Below are 15,812 nucleotides of genomic sequence, written 5' to 3'. Positions count from 1 at the left end.
AGGGGAGAAGTGGGGAGGAGGGGAAAGAGGGCAGGAGAACACGGGACAGGGGTGTGAGCCGACTGCTTGGTGGGGCCAGAGGCCGGGGAGGGAACAAGAGGGGAAGATTTGAGGGCAGGGGGAGACAGACCGCAGGAGGCGAGAGAGGGAGAGAGGGGACTTGTCAGCGGCAGGGATGACAGATGGGACAGCGGTGGGAGGGGCTGCAGGGGGTGACAGACCAGCCGTGGGAAGGTGAGGGTGAGGCAGAGATGGAAGTCAGACAGATGGAGACACACTAAGGGGCAGCGAGGGGCTTGGCTGTGAGGGTCAAAGATGGGAGGAGGGAGGACAGGCAGGCAGGCGGTGGGGCTGCGGGAACCGGAGGCGATTACCCGCACACCGGGGTGGGCGCAAGGTGAGACAGGGAGGCAAAGTGAAGACATGGTGGGGGGAGGGGAAGGTAGAGTTATGGAGGCCAGGGTGGGGCCGAGATGGTGGGAACCCGAGACAGACACGAGGTGAGGGGGCTCCGGCGCGCACAGCCGGGTGCGGCCCGCGGGGGCCTGGGCCCCTCACGTCGGAGGCCGCGGCCCAGCGGCGCGGCGCCACTTACCGTGCCCGCCGCGGGTGAGGAAGGGCATGCGGTTGATGGCGATGGGCACGGTGCCGTGCTTGCTGTGAAAGTGGTGGACGTGGTGGGTTGTGCTGAGGCTGGAGGAGACCCGAGCCCCCTCGGCCGCCCCCAGCAGCAACAGCATCAGCAGTAGCAGCGGCGGCGGCGGCAGCAGAGGAGGCGGCGGCGGCGGCGGCGGCAGGGGCCCGGCCAGGGCGGGGGGGCGGCGCGGGCACCCCCCCGGCCCGCTCCCCCCGGGGGGCATTTCGGCCCGGGGGCGGCCGTCTCACAGCCCCATGGCCGGGGGCGGGGACGCGGGGCCGTGCAGCCCCGCGAAGCCCCCCTCCGGCTCCTAGCTCCGGGAGGGGGGGTAAGGGTGATGAGAAGGAAAAACCAGAGCCCAAGCCTCGGTCCGGAGCCCACGAAATCAACTGGATCCCGCCGGGAAATCCGGGCTCCGCGGAGCGGCAACGCCAAGGTGCAGGACGCCGGGGTCCATCGCGAAGAGCTAGGGGTCTCCCCGCATCCCGGCGGGGTCGGAGCGGCGCACAGGGCAGTCAGAAACCCGGGGGAGCGCCCGGGGGAGGGGGCATGGTGCCGGGTGGAGAGGGAGGGGGCAGCGGGGGAATCCTGCGGAAAAACGGAGCCGGGCGGGGAGGGGGTGCGGGCTGGAGGAGGGGAGAGGGACCGAGCCCGGCTCCCCGGAGAGCGGGAGACCGACGGAGACTAGGGCCGGCCGCGCTGCCGCTGCCGCCTGTCCGTCCGAGGCCCGGGGAAAGGAGGGAGCGGCCGGGGGAGGGGGCGGGAGAAGGGGGAAGGGTAGCAAATCCGGGTGAGGGGGGACGAAGGGAGAGGAGGGGAGAGGAGAGGAGGGGAGCGGGGATGAGCCGAGGGAAGGCGCGAGCCTGCGAGATTCCGGCGGAGAGATGGAGGCAGCGGAGTGTTGCTGCAGAGGCTGGGAGGGCTGGAAGGGAGAGGGAGGGAGGCAGAGAGCCCGGGAGGGAGGGAAGGAGGGGAGAGGAGAGGCGAGGGAGGGGGAACGCGGGAGGAGGAGGGGGCAGGGCGGAGGGACCCGAGCGGCTCCCGAGCTGCGGGCGGCGCTGGGCAGCTCCGCCGCGCGGCACCTGGCCGGCCCGCTCAGCGCTTGCCTCGCCTCTGCGCGCGCCCGCCCCTCCCCCGCGCTCGGGCGCGCGCTCTCCTCCAGCTCCCCCCCCCCCCCCGAAGGGGCCCTGCTGAATAATTGAACAGGACTGAGGCTAGCAAGGGAGGCCGCTCTCTTCCTCCTCTTCCCCTCCCCCTCCCCCACATAGACGAACCCCAATACTGCTCGCCGGTCCTGCGTGCAGAGATGTGGCCACCGCCAGCTCGGCACGCACCCCTCGGAACGCACGTGCGCGCTGGGATGTGGCCGAGACAGTGTAGGGAGACGCCCATGTGCTACACGGCACCACTGTGGGAGGCACACAGCTCAAACACATATGTGCACACATGTGCTCAGACATTGGCACACCAAATCACATGTTCGCAGAGGCACACGTGTGGGTGCACACAAACATGCTTGATCACAGGTGATGAATGGCCAAGGCCAACACACACGTAGACATCCCTATCTCCCCAAGTTCACCCTCAAAACAGGGTCACCCACAAACAATGCACCCAGAGCCCCAGAGACACTCCACACACGCACGCACGCACACACACACATGCACGCATGCACACACGCATACACACACATGCACATGCACACACGCACGCACACACATGCACGCGCACACACATGCACACGCGCGCGCGCACACAGTCTCCACTTAATCGGTGCTCCCTACCCTCTGCACAAGGCCCTCCTGCCCCCACCCAGTCTTTCCTCTCCACTCTCACTGCCCCACCCCCCCTATGTCTCCCTCCACAGGGTTCTCCACAACCCCTGTCCACTGAGTGTCCCATTTAGGACAAAACCCTTCCTGGGCCACTTATGCGCGGCTGAGGACACCATGTCTCCTTCAAGTTGCCCCCCACCTGGGACATGCCTCCCAAACTTTTGGGGGGCCTCTAGGAAGCACTTGTCATGGCCCCCAAAGCAAGCGCAAGGGGCCTCCCTTCCCCCTTCCCCAGTCAACCTCCTCAGGAGAGGTGTGGCAGGGAGGGAGCTCCAAGATGGTGTAGCAGGGTGAGGAGAGGTGGGTAGGGCGGGAAGCAGGTGAGGAAGGGGGTGGGAGGGGCAGGGGGAGGAGCCCCGTGCTGTCCCAGACAAATGCGGCCAGGACCTGGGACAGCTCCCTCCACGGCTGCTGCCACCCCTCGTGCTGGACGCCAGGGCCAGATGCCCCAGCCCTTCAAACGTGAAGCAAGGGGGTCCTAGGTGACCCCCAAAGGAGGCCTGGGGCCTCGTGAAGGAGAGATGCGAGGCTGGGGCTCCCCGAGGCTGTGTCCCCCCGCCCGCTCCCTCCCGTTCCTGCACCCCGGGCTCTGGCATATAGACTGGCGGAGCTCTGAGCAGGCAGAAAATGTATGGTCCCAGAGGGAGAGGGGGAGGAGCTGCCAGCGAGAGGAGAGGAAGGGAAGCCGCCTGGAGGCCAATCAATAGCAGTGAGTGGGGACTGGGTCGAGGCGGGGTGGGGGGAGATGCTGGGGGGGCTAGAGGGAAAGGAAGGGAGAGACAGAGGTGTGGAGAGATCAATAGAGGCTGCCGAGATGGAGACGGGCCGCGATGGTGCGGAGCTGACCGCCCGGACAGGCAGCAGGCAGTCTCTGGAAGGCAGGGCGGCGGCAGGAAGTGCCCGTCCTGGGGCCCCACCCCTTCCCCCATCACTCCACAGCCTCCACTGTCCTCCGCGGCAGAGACACCCCCGCCCCAGGCTTAGAGGAACACGGAGGTCAGCGATGGAGACACGGAGACCCTACGCCAGGAAAGGCCACTGCGAGGCCCAGGTGACCGCCCTCAGAGAGCCCCGAACACCCAGACAAGCCAGGCAGGGGCGCGGCCCCGGGAGAGGAGCGGGAGCAGCTCACCAGTCCCGCGGGGCTCCCAGCTTGCACCTACCTTGTCTTTAGCTCCACAGCTTGGCTCAGGCTGTGCCTGAGGACCAGCGCTTGGGGATGGTGACACTTCGCAAGGCCAGCCCTGCTCCCCCGCCCCCACTCTCCCTGCCTCCCACAGCCTGGAACCCAGAGAGGTTGCTTCAGCCCTGCTGAAGTGACGCAACTCCCCAGACCCCCCCCTCCCCACCTCCTGGGCCCCTTCCCCGAAGGCCGCAGCGTGTGGCAGGTGAGTAGTGTTGAGGGGCGGCTGATTCCCTCCATGGTGGCCACCACCCCCACCCCAGAACTCAGTGAGGAGCAGGGAGTAACAGGGTCCTTCTAGCCGCACCCTCTAGGGCTCGGAGCAAGTCCCATCTCTTACTGGGGCCAGTTCCCTCATCGTCCGCACGCCACTGTCTTCTCCAGCATCAAGGCTTTGTAAAGGGTCAGCGGCCAAGGTTTGCCATTTAGTGTCCTCACCGGATGTGTATGTAGCTGAGTGGCCCGGAAGGGAGTGGTCCACTGCCCCAGCTGCCATGGGAGGCTCGGAAGGCACACTGGGCAGCAGACCCCACAAGGAAAACCGGGGGTCAGGGCGGTGGTGCCCAACAGCCGGCCGTGCCTGCAAATAGCAAGGAAGTGCTGAGGGGCACAGGCTGGACGTGTTCTCAAAGGGAACCAGCACCCACCGAGCGCTCCGGTTCCCGGAACCAGGAGCTTCTGCAGGGTGCCTGACTGCCACCCGGCGGACACACGGCCAGCGAGGTGGGAAGGAGACAAGAGCCTGGCCCAGGCTCTGATCCCAGCTCTGCCAGGAGCTACCTCCAGAAGTCCACGGCCTTTCCCAGGCCTCGTGTCCACGGCTGTAGAGGGTGTGTGTGTGTGTGTGTGTGTGTGCGTGTGCGTGCGTCTTTCCCAGGCAGCTGACTTCTCTGCTCAGCGCGGTTATCCCCGGGAAATGCCAAGGCCCATCCTCCCGGCAACCAGAAGGCCGCCTCTCCCCGCGCCTGCCCCAGCTGCCTGCCCTGAGCCAGGCTCTGCCCAGCTGCTGGCCCCCAACCACCAGGGACAGAACTGCTGCAGAAGCTGCCCTCTCTGGGGAGGGCCTCCAACAAGACGCAAGCCAGCAGGCGGATGCCCCGACAGGGAGGGCAGACCAAGCGAGGACGCCCGGGAGTGTCCTTGCGGCTCAAGGGGACGACCTGCAGCTGGGACTCTTCAGGGAGAAATGGGGAACAGCAGGCCCACGTCCAGAGAACCCAGGTGACAGCAGCCTGGCCCCCTGGGGATCCCGGAGCCTGTCCCTGCCATGTGGGCCTGCTGTGGCTCCCACCGCAGGCTTCTCTGGGCACCAGAGCGAGGGGGGTGCAGGTGAATAAGAGCCCCCTCCATGTGCAAGAGTACATGCTGGGGCCGGCACTGTGGCGTAGCGGGTAAAGCCGTCGCCTGCAGTGCCGGCATCCCATATGGGCACCGGTTCAAGTCCCGGCTGCTCCACTTCCGATCCAGCTCTCTGCTATGGCCTGGGGAAAGCAGGAGAAGATGGCCCAAGTCCTTGGGACCCTGTACCCACATGGAAGACCCGGAAGAAATTCGTGGCTCCCAGCTTCAGATTGGCACAGCTCTGACCACTGCAGCCAATAGGGGAGTGAACCAGCAAATAGAAGACTCTCTCTCTCTCTCTCTCTCTCTCTCTCTCTCTCTCTCTGCCTCTCCTTCTCTCTGTGTATAATTCTGACTTTCAAATAAACAAATCTTAAAAAAAAAAAGAGTGCATGCATGACACGTGGGCCACTGCCAAGATCACACAGGACAGCAGCAAGTTCACTGCCCCGAGGCTGGCACTGCTGGCTGTGGGTGAAGGGAGCCGGGTCCCACCTGCTCAGAACGCGGGGAGGCCATCGGCGGACTCTGAGAGGGGGTGGCAGCCAGCCGCACCCCTGGGGGCTCTCGTGGCAAGGGAGGGGAAGGAAGTGACAAGCACAGCTCTTGGGCCCTCAGAGACACCCCCCAACTCCAGTCCTATGGCTGGGAGTGGGCCTGGACCCCCGCCCCTCCCCGGCCGCCCAGCCCCCGCCCAGCACTCACGGTCGTTGCAGACAGGGCCTCCGTAGGAGGTCATGGTGCAGTCACAGGTGAAGCCGTCCCACTGCTGCAGGCAGACGCCCTGGTTGGCACAGGAGTCTTCGGTGCAGGTGGTGCTGGGGCCTGGGAGGAGCAGGAGGAAGAAACACCCCGGGCTCAGCCAAGCCCTCTCCCTCCCCGGCAGGTGCGGCAGCTCCGGGCAGGCAGAGAGGTCTTGCTCTCAGCAGCGGCAGCAGACAGGGCCAAGCGCTGGGGGGGGGGGGGGGGGGTTGCAGGGTTGCAGCAGGCGTGGAGGGCGCAAGCCAGGGCGAGAAGCGACCGAGAGGCGAGTGCCGCTTCACCTGCCCTGCTGCAGGGTCGTGGGGACGGGTTCCCCTGAGGCCTGGGAAGGAGAGCCTCTGCCCACCCAGCTCTTCCACCCCCACTCACCATCACAGCCCCTCTCCACCTGCCCGATGCGGTGCAGGGCGTCGGCGATGAGGTCTGGGAGGCGCCCGTTGAGGTCCACCGAGGCCAGGCAGCCCTGAAAGCCGTCCCGGGAGGCCACCAGCTTGGGCAGGTTGCTAAACATGTTCTTGCTCAGACCGCCAATGTACAACTCCCCTGCGAAGGGTGTGGGGTCAGCGCCCAGGCATTGCCATCCCCATTCCCCCCCCGACCCCCGGACACAGGCACCGGCCCGCAGGCCCTCCCACCCAGCCCGCTCTGACCTGAGGTGTCCCCACCCCCACCTCTGCCTGCTTTCCTCTCCACTTCGCCATCTGTCTACGCCCCTCCCAGAGCAGCCCAGATGCCTGGGGGGTGGGGGTGGGGGCAGCTGCAGGAGCCTGCCCGCCCCCACACGCTTTGATTCCAGTTCCGGCCGTAATCAGGGCCTTTCAGAGCCGCCCCGCCCCCTCCACCCCCGCTCCTTCCCTCCTCGAGTCTCCCATTCTCAGAACTTCCCAGGCCTCTCCCAACTCCGGTTCTCTCCTAGGACCCTCTAAGCCTGGCTCTCTAGAACTTAGCCTAGGGGGCTCTGGGAAGAAATTCACTTCGGGGGCCCCCTGATCCCCCACATGGAATCCAGCACCCTGGAAGCCTGGGCCGGTGCGTAGCACAGCTTCAGCCAAGACACCAATCTGCTGCCTTGACCACCTGCTCAAACCCGGCAGCGCCAGAGCAGCCAAGGTAACCCCGGGGCTTGCTGTCCATTCCGATTCACTGTGACACGTCGCCCCCTCCTGAGAGCAGAGGATGTGCAGCGCCGTGCCCAGAGCTTCCCATCCACCCTGTGAAGTCAGTGGTCTCCCAGAACCGTTCCCGCGCTCTGAACGTCCCAGTCCCACTGACACCAGGGGGCGCTATGGAGCTGGGAGGCGGTGTGGCAGGTCCGAGGAGGTGGCTCCCAGGGAGGCCTTGGCTGGCTCTGAGGATGCTTGGCCGCCCTCTCTAATCACCAACCCCCCTGAGCTCAGCCTGCTGCTCCCGCTGCTCGGCCACCCCTCTGGGCACAAGCCACGAGTGCTTTGATGGTTACTGAAGATGCCAGGGGAACGCGGGGCCCTGAGCACACCAGGGAAGCCTGGGTCCCACGAGAGTCCAGCTACAGGACACTGGGGGCCCAGCTCCGGCCACCGCTCACCCTCATCACCTTCCCCACCCAGGGCTGTGTCAGCGCCCTGTTCTCTCTCCAGTCCTCGACCAACGCAGGCTTCTCAGCCGTGGAGCCCCGAGAGGCCCCTGGGAAGCCCGGACCACCTCTTCCTGGCTCTAGAACAATGCCACTGAGCACCCCAGGAGGCACATCCTGTGACCAACGTCCTGGGTTAGGAGGCGGACACACGGGAGGGCCCACAGGAACACTGACAGAAGACTGTCGAGCCGACACGGTGGAGAGAGGGAAAGAGGGCCGGGGACTAGGGGCGGGGCGTGCGGGCCAGGGCCAGGCCTCCTGAGAGGCCCCCGCCCACCTTTGAGATCGAGGTTTCGGGCGCCGTTGGAGTGCTGTGTGACAGTGCGGGAGTCGATCTTGAGCGTGTGCACGTTGCCCGGGTCCCTGGACACCACCACGTTGTGCCACTGGTTGTCATTGACTGGTTTGTCTGAGTTCCCCTTCATCAAGGACGGGCCATTCCCCAGGTCAAACACGTAGTGGATGTACCTGCCCCACGGTAGGGAGGAGACACGGGGTCAGGGAGGGGCGGCGTGGGGGAGGGGTCCTGGGGGAAGAAGGGACTGAGAGGGAGAGCCCAGAGGAAGGGGACACCCCCCCCCCAGCCAACAGCAAGAGGGCTGTGGCGTGAGGGCCTGTCTCAGAGGGGAGGGGCAGAGGGCCACCTGGCTGTGACACAGGCTCGGGGGGGGGGGGGGCAGCAGGGGTCCCTGGAGGCATGGACTGAGTTGTTCTGGGGTAGGACTCAGAGAGAGCCGGAGGTTGGCTACAGCTGGGGAGTGCGCAGCCAGCGGTGTGGCGGTGTGACTGATGGAGGAACAGCCTCCAGGTGGGCGGTTGGGAACCTGGGCTTGACCTGTGGCCTGCGGCCTGGGGGACCCCGTGGCCAGGGAGCTGCCTCGGGGTCAGCAGGGGAGGGGTCATCTCCCACCAGCCGCGTGGTGTGCCCTGCCCCTCACCCCTTGACCAGCTCGATGACAATGAAGTCATTGCCGTTGCCTGAGTTGAACAGCAAGAGCCCGTCGGGGGCCGTGGTCTTGAACTGGAAGAAGAGGTGCATGGAGGCATAGGCCTGGAGCGTGGCGAGCGCCAAGTAGCTGCTGCGGCTCTTGAAGGTCACGGGGTCGGCCACGATGGCGCGCAGCCCGAAGCGAGCGTTGAGCTCACAGTAGGTGATGTCGCCGTCCTTGCACTGGTCCATGTAGGGCTGGCCGTTGAACACCAGCCCACTCAGGTGCCCGATGAAGTTGGAGGGCACCACGGAGATGAACCGCCGCTCCGTCATGATGCCCGTCTCTATGTTGTGGAACTCCAGCCGCGTGTGGGCTCCCGCCATCTGCCCTGCTCGGGACGGGAGACCCAGTGAGAGGGCTGCGCCTCAGCTTCCCGGCAGCCTCCCCCCACACCACGGCCACGTGGGGGCGACACCAGAGATGACCTCAGCTGGTCCGGCAGCAAACACAGCGCCAGGGGGAGCTGCACTCCAGGGCTGTGAGGCCCAGGAAAACGCTGCCCGTGGCGGGAGAGAGACGGTCCCACTGTCCAGACCCCAAAACATACCACCCGGGGGGCGGGGGAGAAATGACAGAAGCAGCTCCCAGCATGCCGCCCTACGCGGGAGCCCCAGCAGTGGTCACCCTGTGGCCCAGACCACCTACCCTCCACGGTCACGTTGTCCACAGACAGCTGCAGGCTCTTGCCACGCCGTACCACCCTCACCGTGTGCCACTCATTGTCATTGAGCTTGTGCCCCGCAAACAGCGTCTCGGGGCCTTTCCCTGCAGCACCAAGGGGGGAGTGAGCATGGCGCCTGTGCACCTGCACAGCCCGTGGCGGCTTCCAGCCGTGCCACACGCCTGTGTGCACACACTCAAGGCCTCACCTCACACCTGGAATGCACGCATACCCAGAGCTTTTGACACGCACACCCCCGCCCCAGCCACAAGCCCAGACACACTCAGTGCCGTGACTTTGCACCACTTCAGAGGGAGCCTTGTGCAAAGCAGATGAAGTGAACGGTGCCCCTGGAGCGGTGCCCTGAGGCCCTGTACACACTCACGCCTACAACCCAGACTGTCCCACTCCCCCAACCTCTGGGGGCCTCTCACGACCTGCTCCATGTGTCACCAGCCACTAAATTCCCAGCGTCTCAGCACGGACCTAAAGCTCTCAAAATCTCACAGTCTGACCACGTACCCAAGTGGAGCTGTGTGCCCATAGCTTCCTCCCCAACCTGGACAGCCCAGCTCTCCCACTGCACCCGCCTGGGTTACCGCACACATGGGCAGGCAGCCACACGCACACAGCCAGAGAGGGCAGTGTTCTGTTTCTTGGGAATGGTGGCCAGGATCATCAGGTGTCCAGGACTAGGGCCAACTCTGCTCCTCTTCCAGGCAGCACTGGCCCTTGCACACTTCCAGGTCATCCCCAAGCCCCTGGCGGCCACTTCAGCCAGGGCCGGGGGTGCTGGCCTTCCAGGACACCCACCATGCCTCACGTGTAAGGCAAGAGACTGGGCAAACGCAGGGTCTCTGCCTGTGCCCGCGCTCAGACACACCACGTGGAAGCTCTCTGAGACCAGCACTGAGCCCGCAGCACCGGGCTGCCTCGACTACTCCATCTGCTCTCCATCTGACTCCTGCTGAGAGCCTGCACGGTCACCTCGGGAGGACTCCCCAGCCCACAAGGAGCAGAGGGGCTAAACTCAGGCCCTTCCGCCCCTCACTGTCTTTCCCGCGTGCCTTGCTTGCCCCCTGGTGGCCACATCTAGAGACGCAGCGGCAAATCCCCACGCCAGTCTCAGGCTTAGGCTGCAAGGTGGCTAAGAGAGTGGGACGGCCCGGGAAGCTGCCATCCAGCCCCAATCTCGTCTTCTCCACACCGTCCTGCTGACTTGGGCCACAAGGTGTCCTGGTCGTCCCTCTCCCAGAACCCAGGGAGCAGCCTGACCACCGACCCTCCTCCTGCTCTCCCCGTTCTGCCTCATTCCACCCATTCTGCCCTCCACAGCCCCCACCCCCACCGCATCCTCCCCCCGCAGCCCAACCCCACACAAACCAGTGATGAAGGCTTCTCCTCCCACCCTTCCCTAAATCCCAGTAGCCAGCATCCCAGTCCCTGGGACTCTGCAGAAGAAGAGGCAAGCCACTTACTGGGTGCGCAGCCGACGCGCAGGCAGTCTGGGGGGGCCATGGGGCGGGCAGAGGGGGAGGGGAGACAAAAAGGTAAAACAAGTTTTTTTTTTTTACATCCTTCACAGGGAGGGGTGTCTGCAGGCGGGGATTCCCCCCGGGACCACTTTCTGGGGACCACGCGTGTCCAGGTGCCTTCTCCCATTCCTCAGGCAGACCCCAGTCCCTCCTGCCCCCAAGAGGGCTCCAAGCCTCCCGAGAGCCAGCAGGCAGGGCAACCCGGTGACAGGAGGATTTGCGACCCCCTTTTTGGAAGGGCCCAGGCCTCTGGTGTCTGGGGGAGACGGGCACCTTGGGAGTCCCAGCCGCACAGGGGATCGCTGGGGGCTGAGGGCTTGGCCAACCCCCCATCTCCCCAGTCTCAGGAAAGAGATGAGTGAGGAGGGCCAGGGTCCCTGCATCCCCTGCTCTGGGACGACTCCCGCTCAGAGCCCAGGTGGGACATGTCACTCCCGTGCCCCTCTGCGCTCCGAGCTAAACGGAGGGGTCCGCCCCAGAGTCCCCTTCCCGAGGCCATACCCTCCCAAAGCCCCAGGGGCTTGGCACCACCCCTGCAGGAACCTTCCTTCACACCTCCCTATCCTGGGGGTGCCCGGCTCCCACTGGGGACTGGGGTGGTCCTTCCCCGTGAAGAGGACCTCGAATCGCTCTGCTTGCCAAAGGAGAAGTCGAGGCCTCACAGCTGGGGACACAGTGCCCCAAATATGACTTCTCTGGGGACACAAAGCAAGTTCAGGAGCAGGCAGGCCCCGAAAGCAAACGCTCCTGCCCCTGTCCTGGCATCGCTGTCCTCCAGCTTCGAGGCAGGGCACCCCGCACGGGCAGAAAGCACATGACCTCGTGCAGCCTGCAGCGCGAGGCCCGGAGCACAGGTGGGAGTCAGCCGGCCCTTGCAGTGGGAACAGAGCACTACGTCCTACGAAGTTCAGGTGTAAGGCCTGAGGGTGCCAGCGCTGCCCCGTCAGACTCCACCCAAGGGAGCGGGACCGGCTGGAGCTCGAGCAAGCCCTGCATGGAGAGGCAGGGGAGGAAAGCCTCGACTAAGTCCTGACGTGACACTGGGTGACCTTGGGTGACGCACTTCCCCCTCTGGGAGCTGAGGGGCAGGAACAGGATCCCAAGCAGGGAGCAGGCTAGCAGGTTTGCCCTGGGCTGGCCCCTGCCATTCAGAGAGGGTGCACTGTCGGCCCTTGGTAAACAACGTAGCTGGGCTCCCAGAATAGGCCGTACCCCTGTGTCCCATGGCCCAGGGAGCCATGGGGGTGGGGCAGTGCCTGGCGTCCCCCGGGCCCCCGAAGGTTCCTGCAGTGGAGGTGAACAGATGCCCCTGCGGCTGTGAGGGTCATGGGCCTCTCGGGCAGTACAGCTGAGCTCCACACGCGTTGTCAACCGCAGCAGAAGAGTGGAGGGAGCAGCCGGAACCTGGGGCCACAGCCTGGCACCAAGGGAGCCGCGGAGGAGGCAGAGGAAGGTCCGAGGCAGGCACGGGAGGAAGTGAGAAGTCCCAGTGGGAGGGAGCAGGCAGAGAGAGTAGAGAGAGAAGAGAGGAAGAAGCAGGGGAGCGGAGGGAGGGAGAGAGGCTGGGCAGAGGGAGCGGTGCCAGGCCCTGGAGACAGGTCTCGGGGGGCTCTCTCAGGGCCAGCAGAGTCTTCACCCATGAAGGGTCCAAAAAAGAAAAAAGGGGGCTGGAAGGGCAGGCCGACCCCTGCTGGGAGCAGCTCGGCATCCTGCCCTTGCCAGCGGGGGAGCACCAGGCAGAGCGGGTCCGTCTGTCCAGAGAAGAGGTGACAGCGCCAGGCCCACCCTGCAGCGACCCCGCCCTCAGAAGTCCCCTGCTCCAGCGGAGAGAAAGAGCCAGCCCCTCCTAGCGGGAAGCCCAGGACGGAGAATGAGAAGACAGCTAGCCTCTTCGGCATGCACACTCGCCCAAGCAGAGCCCAAGAAGGTTAACCAGTAACTAGCGACCCGCGCCTCAGCTGCAGGGAACGGACGGCACGGACCCAGTGTGGCCCGGTGCAGCCCGACAGCCCCGGGTCCCAGTGTGAATGTGATGGCAGAGGCAAGGGGAGCGAGCGGCATGGAGAGGAACTTGGGGGAGAGGCTTTCTCTCCCCGCGGAGGGCACATGGTGGCCCAGGGTCCGAGGCAGGCAGCCTCGGGGGCCTGCTGGCCACATCTGGTCTGGGAGGTGGCACCAGGGAGTGGCAGCCTCGCTCCTGGGGCGGCCTGTGTTCAGGGCAGGCTCCCCTGCAGCCCGGCCTTGGGCGGAGCTCGGGAGCTACTACAGACCAGCCCCCAGTAAGAAGCAACACGTACCCCAGCCCCTGGGGACTCACGGGCTTTGGGATGTAATGTGTCTTTAGTCTGACTGGAAACGCCGGCCAGCGCTGGGCACTGGCCAGGTCAGAGCGCCTGGACTCGAGATGAGCTCCAGTTCAAGTCCAGGTTTCTGCAGTGCAGACCCGGAGAGGCCGTGGTGACGGCCCAAGTCATTAACTGGGTTCTTGCCACCCCAGCCCGTGGGAGACAACTGAATTGAATTCAGCCCCCTGCCTGCCTGGGGCGGTTGTGGGCATTTGGGGAATGAACCGACAGATAGCAACTGTGTCTCAGAAACACGTGAGAGCAGGAACGAGAGTTCAACTCGCTCTGCGTGGCTCACAAGGGTGGAACTCGCGAGAATTTAGGGCCAAGCGGGAATTTCAGAGAGGCAGGGTGACACCAAGGCACAACGGGCTAATGACCAGATGGCCATCCTAGTGCCACCCGGCACTGAAGGCCCGGGGACCGAGGTGGAGGGTCTCCCATGGGGGGGGCGAGGGGCACACAGGGGATTCACGAATGGTGAGCGGGAAAGGCTGGGAGGGCACAGTCGGTTCCTCCGATTTCTCCGGCTGCGCCCACCTCTGGAGGCTGGCACTGAGGGCCTCCTCCCAGCCGTCCCACCAAGCGGCTCCTGGCAGCCTCACGTCCTCCCCCGGGAGCCTCGCAAGCTACAAGGCTGTCTCCTGTCACTGCAGCCTCCCTCCTCCAGGGGAGACCCAGGCTTCTTCCCTGAGGTCCCCAGCAGCAAGTGCAGGCCAGGCGGGGGGCCCTGGTGTTGCTGCCTGTCTGCGAGGCCTGCACGCCGGGGCGGCAAGGAGGACAGGGATCAGAACGGGGCTCCCAAGGGGGGGGGCCAGACTCGGTGATGCTGTGTGGATGTCCCCAGGCCTGGCTGCAAGCCTGGGTCCCTATCCCAGGACAGTTTTCCTTGGAGAGGGCTGTAAGGGTCTCTCTGAGTGTGTGCCTTACATCTATAGGCTGTCTGCACCCCCATCATACCATCTGAGCCTCAAAACCACCATGGAAATCAGGCTGGGTGAGGACTCTTAGCTCCATTTCACAGATAAGAAGACAGAGGCTCAGAGAGGGGAAACGACTCAGGCATCCGTGACAGCAGGGCTGGAGCCCCAGTCTTCCTGTGCTATCCCACGGCTGGGTGGGGCCCCCCGTGTGTCCCCGGTGCCTGCAGTGGCCACACATCACTGGCATCTGCAGACAGATGTGTCTGCGTCAAGCATCTGGTCACAGCCACACTAGAGATGGCATCTCAGCACCTCCGCTTCCGTGGGCGGGGGCGGGGCAGGGCGGGGCCGGGCCAGGGGTGAGGGTGCATGGCGGTCGGTCCTGCCTGCCGACGTCAGTCTTAACACAAGGGCTCTTCCAGGAGGCCACCTTGTTCTCGGACTTCCGAGGGCTTACGTGCACTGCCAGAGAGGGCAGGTCTGAGGAGTGAAATGGTGCCGGGACCCACCAGAATACACGCAGGTGGTCGCAGACACTGGCTCCTGGTTAAGCCAAAGAAATCCAAGCTTCTTCCTGGGGCCGGTGGACAGAGCAAGAAGCATCTGGCTTCCCTGCAAATCAGATTCCCCGCGTTTTCCTGCTGCGAGTCTGTGTGCTTGGCCTCAGGCAAAGGAGCAGGGAGCCCACGCTGGGTACCCAGACCTGGGCAGTCTAGGAGGCACAGGGCCACTCCTGGGGCCTCGGGGCTCGTGCCTTGCTCCTGGGACAGTTCCAGAGGGGCAGGGTGTCACACAGACCCGAGGAGCGTCGGCCGAAGGGGCTTTCTCACTCTGCGGGCTCCTGCGGCGCTGTCACCCAGCACCCTGGTCACAGCAGAGCTGCAGGAAACCCTCCAACTGGCTCTGTGGATCCCCAGGTCCACCCACCACCACCACCCCCGGGCAAGTCCTTGTCAGCGGAGCTAACGGCCAGGTGGCCAAAAAGAGAAAAGGAAAGGACAAGGCACAAATACAAGGGGCATTCCAAAAGCTTGTGGGAAATGCGTAGTATGAAAACCTATGCATGGAGCCGGTGCTGTGGCGTAGCAGGCTGAGCCGCCACCTGTAGGGCCAGCATCCCATATGGAAGCTGGTTCAAGATCCAGCTGTTCCACTCCAATCCAGCTCTCTGCCGTGGCCTGGGAAGGCAGTAAATGGCCCAAGGGCTTGGGCCCCTGCACCCACTTGGGAGACTGGTAAGAAGCTCCTGGCTCCTGGCTTCGTATCAGCCCAGTTCCAGCCATTGTGTCCATTTGGGGAGTGAACCAGCAGATGGAAGACCTCTCTCTCTCTCTCTCTTTCTCTCTCTCTCTCTCTGCAACTGCCTTTCAAATAAATAAATCTTTTTTTTTAAAGCTATTTGTTAAAAATCTACTTGATTAACTAAGTTCAAAAAAAAAAAAAGAAAACCTATGTATGCATTTCAAAAATTTTTACACCAAAATGAACTTATCTTGTCATGGTTTTCCACAAACTTTTTGAAGTACTCTCATAATTCTATTTATGCAGAAACCTTTTCCAGTTCCCTTGGAGGTTAATGAGGCCCCAAAAGGCCAGACTGTCCCAGACACGGCCTGGACAGCAGCTCAAGGGCGAGATGGCTGGCGAAGATGCGAGCGCTCAGAGCTCGCCATTCCTGCAGCGGGGGACTGTCGTCTACTCACAGGGCCTCGCTTCTCTTCCAGACCAAGACACACAGCAGGGCCCCAGTGGCCGGAGGGCGCCTCCCACGGAGGTGTCTGGGTGCTCATTTCCAAAAAGTGCTCCCAGACGCCATCTGAAACGGATGAATTGGGCCCCAGCTCGGGGCAGCTCAGGACCTCTCCCTCCCAGGGCCCCCTGGGCGGAGAGCTGCACAGGGCAGAGCCTTGCTGACCACTGCTGTCGCCCTGGTCGGGACACACCTGGCACTTCCAAGGTGTTCCACAAACACAGGGGCGACAC

At 64.4% G+C, this 15,812-nt stretch overlaps 1 protein-coding gene across 28 annotated transcripts in view; it reads right to left on the bottom strand.

The window, feature by feature from the left end:
* The window catches only part of NRXN2 (neurexin 2), a 110,077-nt gene that overhangs the window by 32,570 nt on the left and 61,695 nt on the right, over window positions 1-15,812 (bottom strand). For 12 of the 28 annotated variants that reach the window (XM_070068859.1, XM_070068909.1, XM_070068894.1 and 9 more), the window contains 6 exons: window positions 10,505-10,531; window positions 9,011-9,139; window positions 8,312-8,693; window positions 7,651-7,841; window positions 6,128-6,301; window positions 5,702-5,821 (listed from right to left, as the gene is read on the bottom strand). In XM_070068859.1, coding sequence (XP_069924960.1) covers window positions 5,702-5,821; window positions 6,128-6,301; window positions 7,651-7,841; window positions 8,312-8,693; window positions 9,011-9,139; window positions 10,505-10,531 — 1,023 coding nt within the window. Of the gene's footprint in view, window positions 1-595; window positions 861-5,701; window positions 5,822-6,127; window positions 6,302-7,650; window positions 7,842-8,311; window positions 8,694-9,010; window positions 9,140-10,504; window positions 10,532-15,812 lie in introns of those variants that run through there. The other 16 variants (XM_070068867.1, XM_070068913.1, XM_070068941.1 and 13 more) reach the window with 3 other exon arrangements.

Source organism: Oryctolagus cuniculus, chromosome 1 (genome assembly GCF_964237555.1).
Source record: "Oryctolagus cuniculus chromosome 1, mOryCun1.1, whole genome shotgun sequence".
Taxonomy (NCBI): Eukaryota; Metazoa; Chordata; class Mammalia; order Lagomorpha; family Leporidae; genus Oryctolagus; species Oryctolagus cuniculus.
The sequence above is the reverse complement of the archived record's forward strand: the minus strand, read 5'-3'. Positions and strand labels throughout refer to the sequence as shown.